The sequence below is a fragment of the Xyrauchen texanus genome, chromosome 5 (genome assembly GCF_025860055.1).
Source record: "Xyrauchen texanus isolate HMW12.3.18 chromosome 5, RBS_HiC_50CHRs, whole genome shotgun sequence".
NCBI classification, from domain to species: Eukaryota; Metazoa; Chordata; class Actinopteri; order Cypriniformes; family Catostomidae; genus Xyrauchen; species Xyrauchen texanus.
Genome location: NC_068280.1, coordinates 22,021,253 through 22,036,595, shown reverse-complemented (window position 1 = coordinate 22,036,595; position 15,343 = coordinate 22,021,253). Strand labels below are relative to the sequence as shown.

General features: G+C 39.1%; 1 protein-coding gene across 1 annotated transcript in view; it reads left to right on the top strand.

The window, feature by feature from the left end:
* The first annotated feature begins 5,510 nt into the window (after nucleotides 1-5,510).
* Nucleotides 5,511-15,343, top strand: part of nlgn4xa (neuroligin 4 X-linked a) — a 126,823-nt gene continuing 116,990 nt past the window's right edge. Inside the window, exons 1-2 of the mRNA XM_052127631.1 lie at nucleotides 5,511-5,770; nucleotides 11,351-12,116. Coding sequence (XP_051983591.1) covers nucleotides 11,654-12,116 — 463 coding nt within the window. The 5' untranslated portion in view covers nucleotides 5,511-5,770; nucleotides 11,351-11,653. The remainder of the gene's footprint in view (nucleotides 5,771-11,350; nucleotides 12,117-15,343) is intronic.

Sequence of the window (15,343 nt, the reverse complement as noted above, 5' to 3'; positions counted from 1 at the left end):
GGCTTTGGGGCCCTGACGTGAAACTCTTGCTTGGCGGACATGACGTGAAACTCTGGCTCGGTGTTTCACATCATGACAGTTTTAGAGTGGCCATCACAAAGCCCTGACCTCAATCTGACAGAAAATGTGTGTGCATAACTGAAAAAGCATTGTGCGAGCAAGGAGGCCTACAAACCTAACTCAGAAACACCAGTTCTGTTTGGAGGAATGGGCCAAAATTCCAGCAACTTATTGTGAGAAGCTTGAGGAAGGCTACCCAAAACATTTGACCCAAGTTAAATAATGTAAAGGTAATGCTACAAAATACTAACACACTAGGGATGTACTGAAAGAAATAAAAGCTGAAATAAATAATTCTCTCTACTATTATTCTGACATTTCACATTCTTAAAATAAAGTAGTGATCCTAACAGACCTAAGACAGAGAATATTTTGTACGATTAAATATCAGAAATTGTGAAGAGTTTAAATATATTTGGCTAAGGTCTATGTATATTGTATATTTTATTTGTATTCGTGTATTGACGCTGACTACCACCCCTGGAGTCGCAAGTTCGAATCCAGGGCATGTTGAGTGACTCCAGCCAAGTCTCCTAAGCAGTCAAATTGGCTTGGTTGCTAGGGAGGGTAGAGTCACATGGTGAGTCACAACGCCACCATGAGGACTTAGAGCGCACTGGGAATTGGGCGTTCCAAATTGGGGAGAAAAAATAAAAAATAAAAATAAAAATATATATATATAAATATATTTATGTATACAGTGTTTCCATGGCACCTATAAAAATATATTGCTAAAAACAACATTTGTATGTATTTATTTATTTATTTTGGTATGGTGAATAAAATGTTTGCTGGGTAAGTAAAATTCTGAACTACTGGCCTGATTGGGCCAGCAATAAAAAGAAAACATTGAGCCCTGTTACGGTGGTAGATTCTGAAGAAGACGAGTCAGTGTTATAGTACAAATGTAATCCTTCATAATAAGGCTGTGATGTTTCAACAAATTACTTTCTCCTATGTCTAATTTTACAGCAGGGATTTTCAAACTTAAAAAAATTATCTCATCAACACATGTCACTGACACGTCACTTGGTTTTTACAATTTACATCTAGTTAAATTTATAAAGAAAATTGTTGGGGAATTAATTCAAGGAAGAAAAAATTAGTATTAGGTCAGAGGGCATTAATAAATGATTATTTATTCATACATATATTAATATTTAACCAGCACATTAATATTTATTGAGACTAAAAAATCCATATTTATCATACAAAGTAGATGCATTACAGATATGGTAGTCATTTTTCTCTGAATCTATTCACACAGATTATCTAGCGCATGCTTAATTTCATCTCTCACTCAAATATCTTGAAAAATAGAAATGGAAACAAAAAAGAAAGAATACATATAAAATATGAATTACAATTCAAGTCTGTTCACAAAAGCTTAATTATTTAGACATATGTTATCGTTTAGGCCCCATTAAAAAAAAAAAGACTTGTCAATATGGAACAAGTGAAAATTGCTCTGCAACGATTTATCCGGTATTATTGTTATTTCTCAGGTATATTTGTACACCTATTTGTATTTAAGCTTTCACCCCAAAAGTTGAACCTTTCGTCATGGTTTGATGCACTTAAACAGTGCACCTTTTTACTGGACTGTACTGCTACCAAATGTAATGTAAAACATCAAATCAATACATATAGAGCTATGCCAAATCCTGAACATTAAATATTAAAGAGCATTCTGCTCAGTCGCTCTCTCATTCATTCTGACAGGCACACTTCAGGTGTTAAAGCTGATATGCTATTCCATACTGGCCGTAGCACTTGGCCAGCTCTCAGCAGCTATTGATGTGGGTGTCATGTCTGATACATCATGGGCTTTCCACTAGAGATGTAGCAATTGTTACATGGCTGCGGGACGCAGCCAGATTAAATGTGCAACTACATTTGGGGTCAGCAAGCACTAGACAGATCCCTGATATTAGACTGGGAGGTGGTAGACAGTGAGGGGAAATGAGACTCAGTTGCAGCGCTAGAAGTGAAAGAATCTGAGAGATGAGAGATGTGGTAAAGTTTCTCAGGAGGAAAAAGGGAAAATGCTGTTATTGGCTGATTTAAATGAAATAGTCAAAGAGGTAGAAGAATGGGCTGCACTCTCAGCTCTGATTTGGGGACTAGGGAGTACACTTTATCATTATAAAAAAAAGATTTATCCAACACTAAAGACCAAACATAATCTGTACCATGTAGTGTATTGTGTAAACTGATTATTATATTGCCACGTCTCTTTAAAAATACTTTTTTCAGTTTTAGTCAGAAGGTGGAAATATTTATGTCCTCAGGCTTTTGCTGGGGAGATAAAACAATAAAGCATCCAGCATATGATTACCTTTTAAAAGTACTACTTTGTAACAGATAAGAATAGGGAGTAAACAGTGGCAGGGATCTACTCACATCACACTCGCATGGGCCCACGGCTGCCATATGAATCCATTTGCTGCCCTGAGGCAACAAAGTTCATCCGCGGTGGGAGTTTGAACGCCTGGAGAAATGAGCGCCCCTGGTCTTTGATCTAAGTCTTATGCGTGATTGTATCAATGTGATTTGAAGCACTTAGGCACGCTCAGTAATTTCCACTATAGCCACAGCAGCTAGTGCATCAGCCACTGTTTATTGTGCCATCCAAGCCGCACAAAATTCATAATGGCTCCCATTTTTAATCTAAACATTACAACTGTAAAGATTAAAACAAACTGGTTAATACATGTTAATGTGCTTTTATAATAGAGAGAAAAGCCTTGGCAAGTCAAAGTTCCTTGTCATTCCAAAAGTCTAATGCTGACCTCATAATGTGAAGTCTCACTGATCTCAGTAATTCTGGGAAGTTTGTGTATGTTTTGGGATTGGAGAGTTTCTGAAACATAGTTGAATGCAGGGGCGTCATGCACTTTGTTTTTGAGGGGGGCACCAATGTCAACCCCATCAACAAAACCCACTTTTTTAATAAAACAAATACATGTTAATATCGTTCATGGTTGCATTTGGTTACATTTTATGAGAAGTGCACGTCTGATATTGCCAGTCAGTTTTACTTCACTTTATTTGCCATTTTTCATACAGAGCACAAGTTGGTGCAGAAGGCACAACTGCTTTAGCTCCAGTGGTTAAACCAATGTCTTCAGAAGCAATACAATAGGTGTAGGTAAGAAACAGATCAATATTTAAGTCCTTTTTTTACTATAAATTCTTCTCCTTACCCAGTAGGTGGCAACATGCATTAAGAATGTGAATTGCCAAAAACTAAAAAAAAAAGAATGTAAAGGTGAAAGTGGAGATTTATAGTAAAATAAGACTTAAATATTGATCTGTTTGCTTTTGAAGGCATGGATTTAACCCCTCATGTCTTATGGTTTACTTTTATGCTGCATTTATTTCCTTTTGGGGCTTCAACAAGTTTCATTCATTTGCATAGTGAGTACCTACAGAGCTACAGAGCTAGCAGCTGGTGCCAGCCAAACATCATTTCAGTCTATTATGATGGACTTCAGAGGATGAACTGATGCCAACTCCAACCATAAGACATGGGATTCATCATATGCAATTGCCTGAACCTTGGACTTAGGATAGACCTCACCAAAATTACTGATCTCTGCCTGCATCACCTCGGTCTAATGACAGACTACACTCCATCCATCCATCCATCCATCCATCGTCAACCGCTTATCCTGTGTACAGGGTCGCGGGGGGCTGGAGCCTATCCCAGCTAACATTGGGCGAAAGGCGGGGGACACCCTGGACAGGTCGCCAGTCCATCGCAGGGCCACACATAGACAGACATACACTCACACTCACCTCCACATCCACATCCACATCCGACAGCATCAGATACCACGCCCTCCGATGCCGCGGCAAGCTCATCTGCTTCCATCGCAAGAGGGTCGGCAGACTGGCTGTGAGGCGAGTCGCCGCCACCTCGAGCACGGATGGGAATCAACGAGCGTGCTGGGGTGCGGGTGGTCCAAGGGGGCGTACCCGGCGGAGCTGCACCCGCTGCCATCCCCAAATCGCCTCCATCGCCAGCCGCATCGTCCTCAATCCCGTGGGAAGAAGGAGCAACACGGGGGGCGGCTGGAGTGGCTTGCTCACGGTTGTAAGCAAGCCGCGACCGCAACGTTGTTATGGTCATGTTCTCGCAGTGAGAACATAAACCATCCACAAACGCAGCCTCTGTGTGATCGCTACCCAGACACACAAGACAACGCCTGTGGCCATCGGAAGCGGAGAGCACTCTACCGCATCCAGAAACAACACAGGGGCGGAAAGGCATCTTTATAAAGACGGCGTCCTTAAAAGGGCGTTCAACGCCGCTGTGTTTTGCTCTTTTAGAGGAAATTACTCTTTTAAATAAAATCACTCTTTTATGAAAAAAACTCGTGAGAGTTTTTTAATCTGCGCTGTCGAAGCGCCCAGGGGCAGGAAGTGCACAGCCGTGCAACAGGAGAAAGCCGCTGTTGTGTGCCGTAGAATCCAACAGCATGCAGCAGAGGGATAGCAGGAACTCGGTGTGTATACCCAGCAGTTGCAGACACGACCATCGGATCCGAAGAAATGTTCTGAATGAACTACCGTATTTGCGCCGCTTAAATACCCGTATGTCCGGGGGCGGTACATGCAAATACTGGTTGCCAACTCTCATTGGCCTTTTTTCATAGTTCAGAGATGAATATTGGCGCTCAAGAGAGACCCCTAGTGTTGCTTCTCTGACACAACGTGGAGAAAGCGACAGAAGGGGAACTGATTGACTGTTCCACAGAGATCAGACATAGATCAGACAACTGCACTGAAGTTGATACAATTAATTAATTGTTATTACATAACACTTTCTCTGAAATGCTCCTTTCACAGAAACGCTATCTCCGAAGCAGCCACGGGACGCCGCTTTTAGCGGAATATGTGATTTGTCTGGACTTACAAAATTTAGACATGTGAATAAAGAGTTTTGACACAGACATTAATTCTAACATGCAATAATAATTTAATGTAATTATTCAAGGTACAAATACGTTTTTGGAATTTCCAAAAATCCACACAAAATCCTCTTGTCTCAAAATCTAAGGGGGCATATGCCCCCTCAGACTGAATGGGCACAATGCCTCTGGTTAAATGAAGTGATTATTGGCATTTCTGTGTATAAAAGACATACTAGGCATATATGTTTTTATTATGTTCACTACAGAAACATCTTTACCACAAACACCTTGCAATTATAAAAGTTAATTCCAGCTGGCTAAGGGTGATAGAATAAATGCGGCAATCTATTGGCTGTAGGCTTTGTAAATGTCACACAGTGCAGTCCAATGGCAAGTGGAGAGAGAGAGAGAGAGAGAGAGAGAGAGAGAGAGAGAGAGAGAGAGAGAGAGAGAGAGAGAGCGCCTGGTACAGCCACAGTCTCTCTCCCTTTAATCTCTTTTTTTTTTTACCAGACCTTGCTGCATCTTTCTCTTTCTATGGAGACATTCAGAATCTCTACAATGAACTGTTTCTCCGCAGTGATTTCAATGAATTATCTAAATCTATGTGGGTCATTTACATCAGATATGTTACCGTGTCCCCGGTGTGCCACCTCTCTCGGAAGGCAGCATCACGTTGGATTTTAACAGGGGTAGAACGCAGTTTGATTTTTTTACCTTGTGTGGCACATACATTTTTACCAAACCGCAGGAAGTCGGGGCGGCAGGACAGAAGCCGTACTACCGCAAAGGTAAGACATACTAGCTACCGTGGAAGTCGAAGTATCTCTATTTTGTGCTTACACGGAGGTGTACGGTTTGCCTGATGTCGCGTACACGTTTATTTGCAGGAGGCTCCAAGGCTTTAGTCACTGTCTCTCTGAAAGCACTGCTTAATCCGGACGAACGATAAATGTTTACTTTGTGCATTTAATTCGGACTACACGCGCCTGTAAAAGGGCAGACCATATATGTTTAACAAAATGTACATGTACACTTCTCCCCATCGAAATAATTATTGAACCTGATATTCTACCCTCTATTATTTGTATCCCTTTACGTTTAGATATGAAGCGCAAGTACACTGCATGGAAGAGCCGGCTGTCTTTCATATGAGTCATTGTAAATTCATGTACGCAGTTGGAGACTCGTAGTCTCGTAGGGTGCTTTGGCAAGGGGACCTTGTGGCAGCAGTATTTTAGAAGAACGTTACTTACCTGTGGCTAACCAAAGCTACGTCGCACTGACGATATCTCTCCGGACGGAGAGAAATGTTGTATGATTGTTGTCTCGTAGCTCTTTTAATGCACATCCATATGTGTAACATTTTGTCATTTCGATCTTACAGATGTGGTGGAGGCAATTTTTCATAATTTCATTGCTCGAGAGCAAAATAGTTGCTCGGCCCCTGGCAAAGGTTTGATAAATGTGTGGTTACAGTATGTTACTTCAAATACAGAGCAAATAAAAATGCAATTTGAGGTAAAGTACCGTTGCAGTTTTTGGCGGGAAACTAATGTTTCCCTCAGATTTAAGATTTGGTTTGGGGATATGGCGTGTTTTGTTTTTTGTTTTTGTTTTTTTGTAAGTTTATACACCTAGTTTTGGCTTTGCTAAGAGACGCAATAGATTCTCAAAAGATGCGGTGAGGACTTTCATCACAAGCATCACTGTTTCAACACAAGCTGTCCCTCTAGTACAGCTGTGAGCCACAAGGTGGTACTGTGTGGACATCTCCTGCATGTCCGTGTTTTTTTGGGATGGAGTGAAAAATGAGCTACCTCTCGAACATTCGCACTATACCGCATTTTAACCTTCACTTCGTTTGGGACTGCACGAGCAGTAGGAATAGCTCTTTAAACATGTGATGTGGTTCTCGAATCACGTATGAATAAAGTGCAACTTGAAAATCCCTGGACTAGACTGATTGGGAGTTTTATTATTGTGTCTATCTATAACAGAGGCTCAAATAAATTATGTGTCTCAGCCTCAGGAAATTAGAAATCGGGCAGTTAAATTGATAACTTTGTTGTAGGTTTTGGGGGATAGGAATCACTGTTTACTAAAATATGCCACAAACATATTTTAATAAGTGTGATGGAGCTCCATGTTTTATATATTGCCATTAAAAATGGTGCTTTAATGAACAATATTAATTCTGGTATCGCTGCAATTTATAGGTGCAGACCAGAATGGAATTAATCTCTCTTTCTTGCTCTCTCACTTGCTCTTTGGATCAGTGGTTAGCTGTCAGTGTGTTCAGTTCTGTCACCTTTGATATATATTTACTCTCTTTATTTTCTGGGGTTCCTTTCCTCATTCAGTCAACTGACAGAAAGATGGAGTGAGAGAATATGGCTCAGATAAAACTAATTTGCCAGCCCAGACCATGTTGAATAAGTCATAGCAGGTGCATTTGCAGCGTAATCACACCACATTTATACAAAGTTCACCCAAAGGTCACGACGGTTTCTATACTTTATCTGTTGTTCAGACAAAATGTCTGTTGGTTTGAGTGATTCGATACTGTCTCATCTGTGTTGCAAGTCACTTTTGAACTGTGCTATTGTTAGAACCTCCTTGAAGCAGGTCATTTATTATAATTAACATGCAGAGGAAGACCCAGCACCCTCATTTACATTTGTGTGCATTATCTTCGGTGATCACACAGGCAGTGAATGTTATTTTCTCTCGTTTTATTCTCATCTCTCCCTATTTGTGTCACGGTATGGGACGCATTTAAATGAAGTGTGTGAGGTGTATTTAAGATAAAAAAAAATAAACTACCCCACTTTATTTTGCTAAATATATTTGAGATAAGCCCAGCAGCCATTTTGTTTGTCTGGGAAAGTGCCCAGACCAGGATATAATATTGTAAAACACTAACAATTTATTTTCATACACATTAAGCTTGTTTTCCCACATTGTTATTCACAATCTAACGTCTTGGGCTCTGGGTGCGTTGTCCCATGTAATTACTGAATGGCATAGAGGTGTTAGTTAGGGCAAGTTTCTTTTGGACAACTAGAGACAAATTATTCTGTGTTTGTCTTTGTATTAAGGTGTTTCGTCAGAAAGTGCCTCCATATTAATGCTGCCTTCACGTGCTCTCGATATTATCGTAAATACTTTCCCACTCAGGAATTTACCGTAAAGTTTTCCACTCGGAATTTGCTCATGAACGACCCCTCAAGTTGTGGTTACAACTGGGAAACTTGGTGATAGACAAATTTTTATACCAGATTTTCCTAGTTGAGAGGAGATGTTTTTAATTCAAGTTTTAAGCATAGGTTTTATTCATTTTTCTAAATATAGCTAATTGTTAGTGTCGTTTCGGTCATAAAAATGTATTTATGTCAGCAACCATTTGATGCATGTTGTAAATTTTCACACTGTGAAAATTGCTTGTATGTGACCAAAATTCCATTATTATACTGTATACTACTAACTGAGTAATATGTATTATTATGTAAATTATGTCAAAATAAACGTTCCTAAAAAAATGTGTGAATGAACCTGGTATCGTCTATGTTTCCCATTCTTTCCGACTACAAAGCACTTGATTGTGACATATTCGTAATTACCACTTCAGAAGCGGGAAGTAGGATAATTTCGATAGCACATAAAGGTAGCATAAGCCTCTTCTTGAAGTTAAACATTGCTTGAACATGTAGCAATATTGGGTTAAATTTACTGAATAAATCCCTCTTGGCTGGTCTATCGACACTAGAAGCAGATTACATGGATGCTGGTGGATGTATAGCCTTCTTTTATGCATTGGAAATTAAATTGCCTGCCATACATTCAGGCCCATCTGCCTCAGAGGATATAAATGTACTTGAGGGAGACTGTGAAATGCCCATTCCAAATATACTATATTTATGATATAGGTAAAGAAAGTGAGCTAATGGAAACTTAGAGCTAAAAAAAAGTACCTATTAGATCACTGTGAACCTTTTGATGGATAGAGCTGTCTTCCTTCTTAATTTTTTACCAAGTCCATTAAAATCTGATTCATTTTAAGTTTTCTCAAGCTTTTTGTTTGTAGCCCTTCATAAAGCACCCATTGTGGAGTGCTTACAGCTCTGTACAAGCCTTGATATCAGGGCTAAATTATGGTCTTAATTTAAAAATAGAAAGGAGTTAAAAACCCAAGGGTTTCACTAGATAGGCATTTCTCAGACCACCAATAAAGATTTCAAAACTTGTCGTATGTAGGGACTTGAGACTTGTAAAAATCTTACTCCTTCATTATATGCAGTCTTAAAGGAGTATCACATTTCAAATACTTTTAAATCCCTGTAAATATTTATCAGAATAACGGTTCGCAGTGTATCAAGGGATGTTGTCTGCATTGCTGAGTATAGAATACAATGTTTTCATGTTTTGTTTTCTCTGGTGACTCTCAGTGCTTAAAAGATTGTATTATTGTATAGCATTTTGTTATAGGGAGGAAAAGAGGATATAACCCTAATCCTTGTGTAATTTAGCATTCCTCAACACCAAGTAAGGTTAATGTAACTGTCTCAGTCTATTATAGTGTCATTGCTGTGTTCGCACAGTTACATTTTCATGAATTATTTCATCTACATCCTGATTTCTTCTAAAATTGCTTGGCGATGTACAGAAATTTAAAATTATTTCAATTAATCTTAGATTCTTGAAAGATTATTTAGAAAGACTCTGAAACAGAAAATGGCAGTGTAGATGCAGGGGCGAAAATTTCATCAAAATGTTGGGGGGACAATAAACATCATTTTAAGAATATATCATTATATTATTTACAATACACATATTTTAATGATATTTTAGGGGGGGGGGGGGACAACCCTCAGATGGGGGGGGCTGACCCCAACCCGTGATTTCCCCCGACCCCCCCGCGATTTCCGCCTATGTGTAGATGTTGAAATAATCCTGATAAATGTAATGTGTTTATGCTCTTGTATAAACAAACTTTGAATTTTAGATACTTATCCAAGAATAGTGCTTGTAGGAAGCTTCGCCATTCTCTTTTACTGACAGTGCTATTAATGAAGAGATCAGAGAGAATGAGAGAGTTCATAGCGATTAGATTTACTCATGGCACAGTCATTAAAATGGCTTTCCAGTGTCTCCAACAAGTCAAGTTCACTAATTTGTGACATGCGTGCTTGATCAATGCACATGATTAACTTGAACCTTATATGAAGTTAAACAAATTCAAGCAATGGTTTTGTGTTGCTGATCTGTGATCGAAGTCCAAGTGTATCAAAAGCACCAAGTGAATATTACATTAGGATCTTCTTGATCCTCCCTCCTTATTTTCACACCCACTCCTCTCCTCTTTTTGTCTGTCTCTCTTCCTGCCCTTCATTCTTATGGAGGAAAAGCATGGAGCAGTAGTTATTCAAATTCTCACTCAGGGTAGCAATTCTTCTGCATAATCTGCTCTCAGCTTTGTGTGGTTCTTCTGTTTGTTCATACAGGTGGAAAGATTATAATTTGTTAAGATACTAAATGTGATGCAGACATGTGGTTTTACTATTCACATATATTTAAATTTGAGGCAAATTTGTATTAATGTCTAGTCCAATAAACTGTATGTCTCAAAGGAAATGTTTGTTGAATGCTTTTGATTTATTCCGGAGGATATTCCTAGAAAGATTCCTGGAAATACTATGGCCTTTAACGTTGCCACAGTAAGAGGCATTTTAGAACCAATGTCTTTTATATATTCGTGACATTCAGTCTTTCATAATTACATATAATATTTTCTTGTTGCTAAATTCCTAAAATTGTAATTGAGCAACAGACCACGATGGACAGATCCAATTTAGATCTATGTAGTGATGTGATGAAATCTTCACATACTCTCCAAAGAACATACTGTACATCCAGAGTTCAGAGAGAGAGAGAGAGAGAGAGAGAGAGGGGAATAGATATTATATAGAGAGGATTCAATTATTGCTCTGAATCCAACATAACTGCCCAATCATTGAGGCTGTATCAGTCATAGATAGACAGTTCCAAGGCAAATAGATATATAAACGTTCTGAGCAACCTTATCCAGTTGAATTAACCTCGAAAATGGATATACTATATCTCTGTATACAATGCAACATTATGTACACAGTTATATGAGCCTATCAATTTACCAGACCACTTATAAACCATAGACCAGTCAATGTGAACATAGAGTTATATTTCATATTTGCCCATTCTTTTAGGTTTTCTCCATTCAGCACAAGGTTACCTTGGTGTTGCAAATGCATAATAAAGAGAAGTAGAATTCCTATGTTTGTGTATATAATAATGAATGTGAATTTAAACAGGCTGTTATTTCTTTCCTGCAGGCAAACCAATAAAGGAGGAATGGAAAGGAGGGAGTAGTTACAGCCGAAGACAGTTTAGGGGAAACATCTACATTTTGTTTTTTGTCTAAAGGATATTATTTAAAGAACAGTGAAAAAATAAATAAATTGAGATTATAAATGCCCTCATGGCATTGGGGAATGCCATGATCGTTGATCTGATTGGTGGGTGTGCTATCCATCATCGTTTAATTACAGCCTGAGGGTGGGCTTTAACTTGGCAGTGGGAGAAGGGAGGTGTGGAAGACTGTGAATTCATCCAACTCTGCCAACCGCAGCTGGACCATGTCACGGCTTGGAAGAACCCCATGGATACCTCTAATCATGGTGCATCCACTGGCCACCCTTCGCTTTTTTACATGGATTGTGCTTGCAGATGCTTGGCTAGCCATAGCACAGGCACAGCAGCACCCTATTGTCACAACAAACTATGGCAAACTGAGAGGCTTGAAAACAGCTCTACCCAATGAGATTCTTGGGCCTGTGGAACAGTATCTGGGAATTCCCTATGCCCTTCCACCCACAAGGGAGAGAAGGTTTCAGCCCCCTGAGCCCCCAATATCATGGCCAGGGATTCGAAATGCCACACAATTTGCTCCGGTTTGTCCTCAGTTTCTGGAAGACCGTTTTTTACTTAATGATATGTTACCAGTATGGTTCACGGCCAACTTGGATACTGTGGTTTCCTACGTTCAAGATCAAAGTGAAGACTGCCTGTTCCTAAACATTTATGTACCCACCGAGGATGGTATGTTATTTATTTACTCAGAAAATTTGTTATGTTGTGTATGTTTTCCATGTTTTCTACTTGGCAACTTTTATTATCCTAGTTTGTTTGTTGTTATATCTTCAGATAGATCATGTTGTTTGCTTCAGCAAAACCTGCTTAATTACCATCAACATCCCTCAGGATCAGAACTTGATATAGAACTATGAAGACTTTCTGAGTTCAGTATATTTTGAATTCCCAGAGGGCTTTTAGTCATATTGTTGAAAACAAGATATTGTTGACATTCTTAAAATAGGTTCAAGTTTTTTTTCACAATTAGTTAATGGATAAATCTAAAGGTCACCATCTCTAAAATGGTACAGGGAAAGTAAATATTTTGCCATTTAAAATATATTGATTAAAGCTCATCTAAGGGTTTAAGTTTATAATTTTCACTTTTTAATGATTTTGTCTATGGATGTTTTGGCTATTTCCTCATACTTGTTTTAACTCATAGCAATTTAAATGTAAAGCTTCAATCAGCGGCATTCCAGAATGTTCTTTTCACTAAGTCAAAAATAATCAAAGTTGTAACCCTGTAATAATTCTCAGATAGCTATATATGGTAATCAGTGGTTTGCGATTTTCCTTTACTGTAGTCTCAAACTGAAAGACAGTGTGCTAAATTAAGCTTGGCCTCTAGATTGACAGAATAAAGAAGAGAAAAAAGGGATTAACTTTTAACACAATTGAAAATAGGGGTGCATGCTATAACTTATCTTGTGCAATAACAAGAGTCTTGATTATTCTGCTATTTGCTAAGAAATTCTAGAGAAATAGAGAATCTACACATTTTGCTGCAAAGTACACAATGCCCTGCAACTTTATATAGTAATATAACTAATAATAAATGTAGTTGAACTACACATTAAAATAGCTCATTAATAATTTTGAATCAACTGCTGAGTTTGAGCCACAAGTCACCACAGGTGCTGACTTAAAATCCAAGTTAAAATGCAGTCTAAATGGTGGTGTTTCCATGTCCATGTGCAATAAATATATTTTTAAATTAAACAGATTGTGCCAGAATATTTCAGCTGCTTAAAGTTTTGCTTAAAGTCCCTCCTGTGTTATTGAAATGCAGTTCTCTTTATGCCATACTGAAGACAATCATCCTGTTAGCTTTCAAACTCTAACTGCCCATCATACCTTGGCCCTCCAAATTGCCCTTTTCAAAATCCTGTGTAGTATGGGAACATCCTGCCATTTTACTGAAAGAGAGACTTACTCTGCAGTTGTCTCTCTCTCTCTCTTGAAACAGGATGACAGATAAAAAAATCCCTTTAGTGCAAATATCAAATCAAAAGCATGATCTTCAAGGCTAGAATTGAAAACCGGGATCAACTCTATCTGATCTTTAGTTGACTTTGGGAAAAAAACAGGTTTGAGATGGATAAATTCTCTTTTTGTTTAAGTGGCCAGCATCTTTTGTTAGCTAAGCACACAAAAGAGACTGCAGTGATGGAGTCAGCTTTATCTCTCTATGCAGTAACAAGGAAAGGCTGTGGAGGTTGCATCCTGTTTTGCTGTGAATTGGTCATAATGAATGCCTCAGCTTAAAGGAAGGTCTGGGTAAAGAGACAATGCATGCTTCCCTCCACTCTTTAATTGGTAAAGCTCACCACTTTTGTTTCCATTGGACTATTCAAAAAACCTATTTAGAGACAAAGAAAGAGATTGAAAAAAGGAAGTCATGACAAATCAGTGCTTGTTATCCTCATTGTCTGTTTCAGTGGTCTTCTTTAACCTAACATCTGCAATCCTGTCTTCTTTTAAAGGTAAATGAGATTTACAGGTGTTAAATTGGGCTTAGAAAAAAACGAATTCCTGGCCATTCCATTTCTTATGTGCTCCAGCCCAGCTTTTGTATGGTTCAATCCACTCACTGAACTTAATATAAAAAGCCTGTAAAGCTGTTTAATTTTTTATAATTTAGTCACTAGTGACTGAACTGGTTTGCCATTTTTGCCTCATTGAAGTCAATACATGTTCTGTTTTTTGGGGGTAGTGCAAACACTGGTTTACCTAGGTGTGTACTGTACATGTTTTTTTCTTCTTTTTTTTTACTACTAAATTAAACCAATGACTGCTTGTAATGGAGGTGCTTGTTGCAGAAAATGTGCTAGTGCATGCCAGGGCCAGTTGCATTCCCACTGTCACATCATTGGGGCCAACGGCCAAGCACCATTGGCCTGCCAATTACCCTTGGGCCTTCCCTACAAAGGAGGAAGCGGGAGCCAGGTGAACAGTTCACGGAAGACTTTAATTAGACACTTTCACTTGGATACAACATAAACCTGCATTTCAGCACACACTTGACAGCACACACACACACAGCTCCGTGTGCCCCTCACACTGTTGGCCTTCCCGGCCCAACTTATAGTGCACACGTTAATCAGCGGCATGTGTCTCTCTCTGTCGCTCTCTTTAACTGGTATCTCCAGCTCCTCTTTATCCCTCTCCTGGCTGACTTGGGTAAATCAGTGCCAAGAGTCCATCCTTACCGTTTTGTCTGTCCCGGTCTCACTCTCTGCAAACGTCACTTGGCCTTTGAGGACACCCCCATCACCACAAAGGCCAACTGGGGATTAAGGTGGGGTCAAAATCAAAGGCAGAATTTAGCTGAGTAAAGACTCGCTATTCACTGACCAAAATAAGCAAACAAACAGCAACTTCAGTCACCACCATGGTAATTTCGAGGGCTAGCTAGTCTCCAGAGTCCGATAATCAGTATGAGTTTCCCTCTAGCTTGTGAAATTGGCTGGGTATTTGACGATGGCACGAGGGTGATATAGTAAGGGTGGTTTTAGGGCAATGCTGCAGGGCATTAAAGATAGATTTTGGTCTCATGGCTCCAGATACAAAGCTATAGGCCCAGGCTGACCAGTTGATAGCCCTAGCTCTCAGTGGCTCGATAGTGGCACAGCTTGTGATACTCAAAGTCCGGCCCGCAGGCCAAATCCATGACATAGCTTTATGACATCAAATAGCATTGCATTGCATATGTCAGTGCTTGTTCTGGAAGAGAGACTCAGCTACTGTTAATGATGGTGAGAATAACATCAGGAATTTAAGCACAAAAGGACAATATAGTACAGGTTTAGTTAAAACGCTTAATGTGATTTTTGTACATTTTCCTTATGAAAACACTATTTAATGTAAAAACGACAACACTGTAATCCAAGAAGATATTCTTCATATGCTGT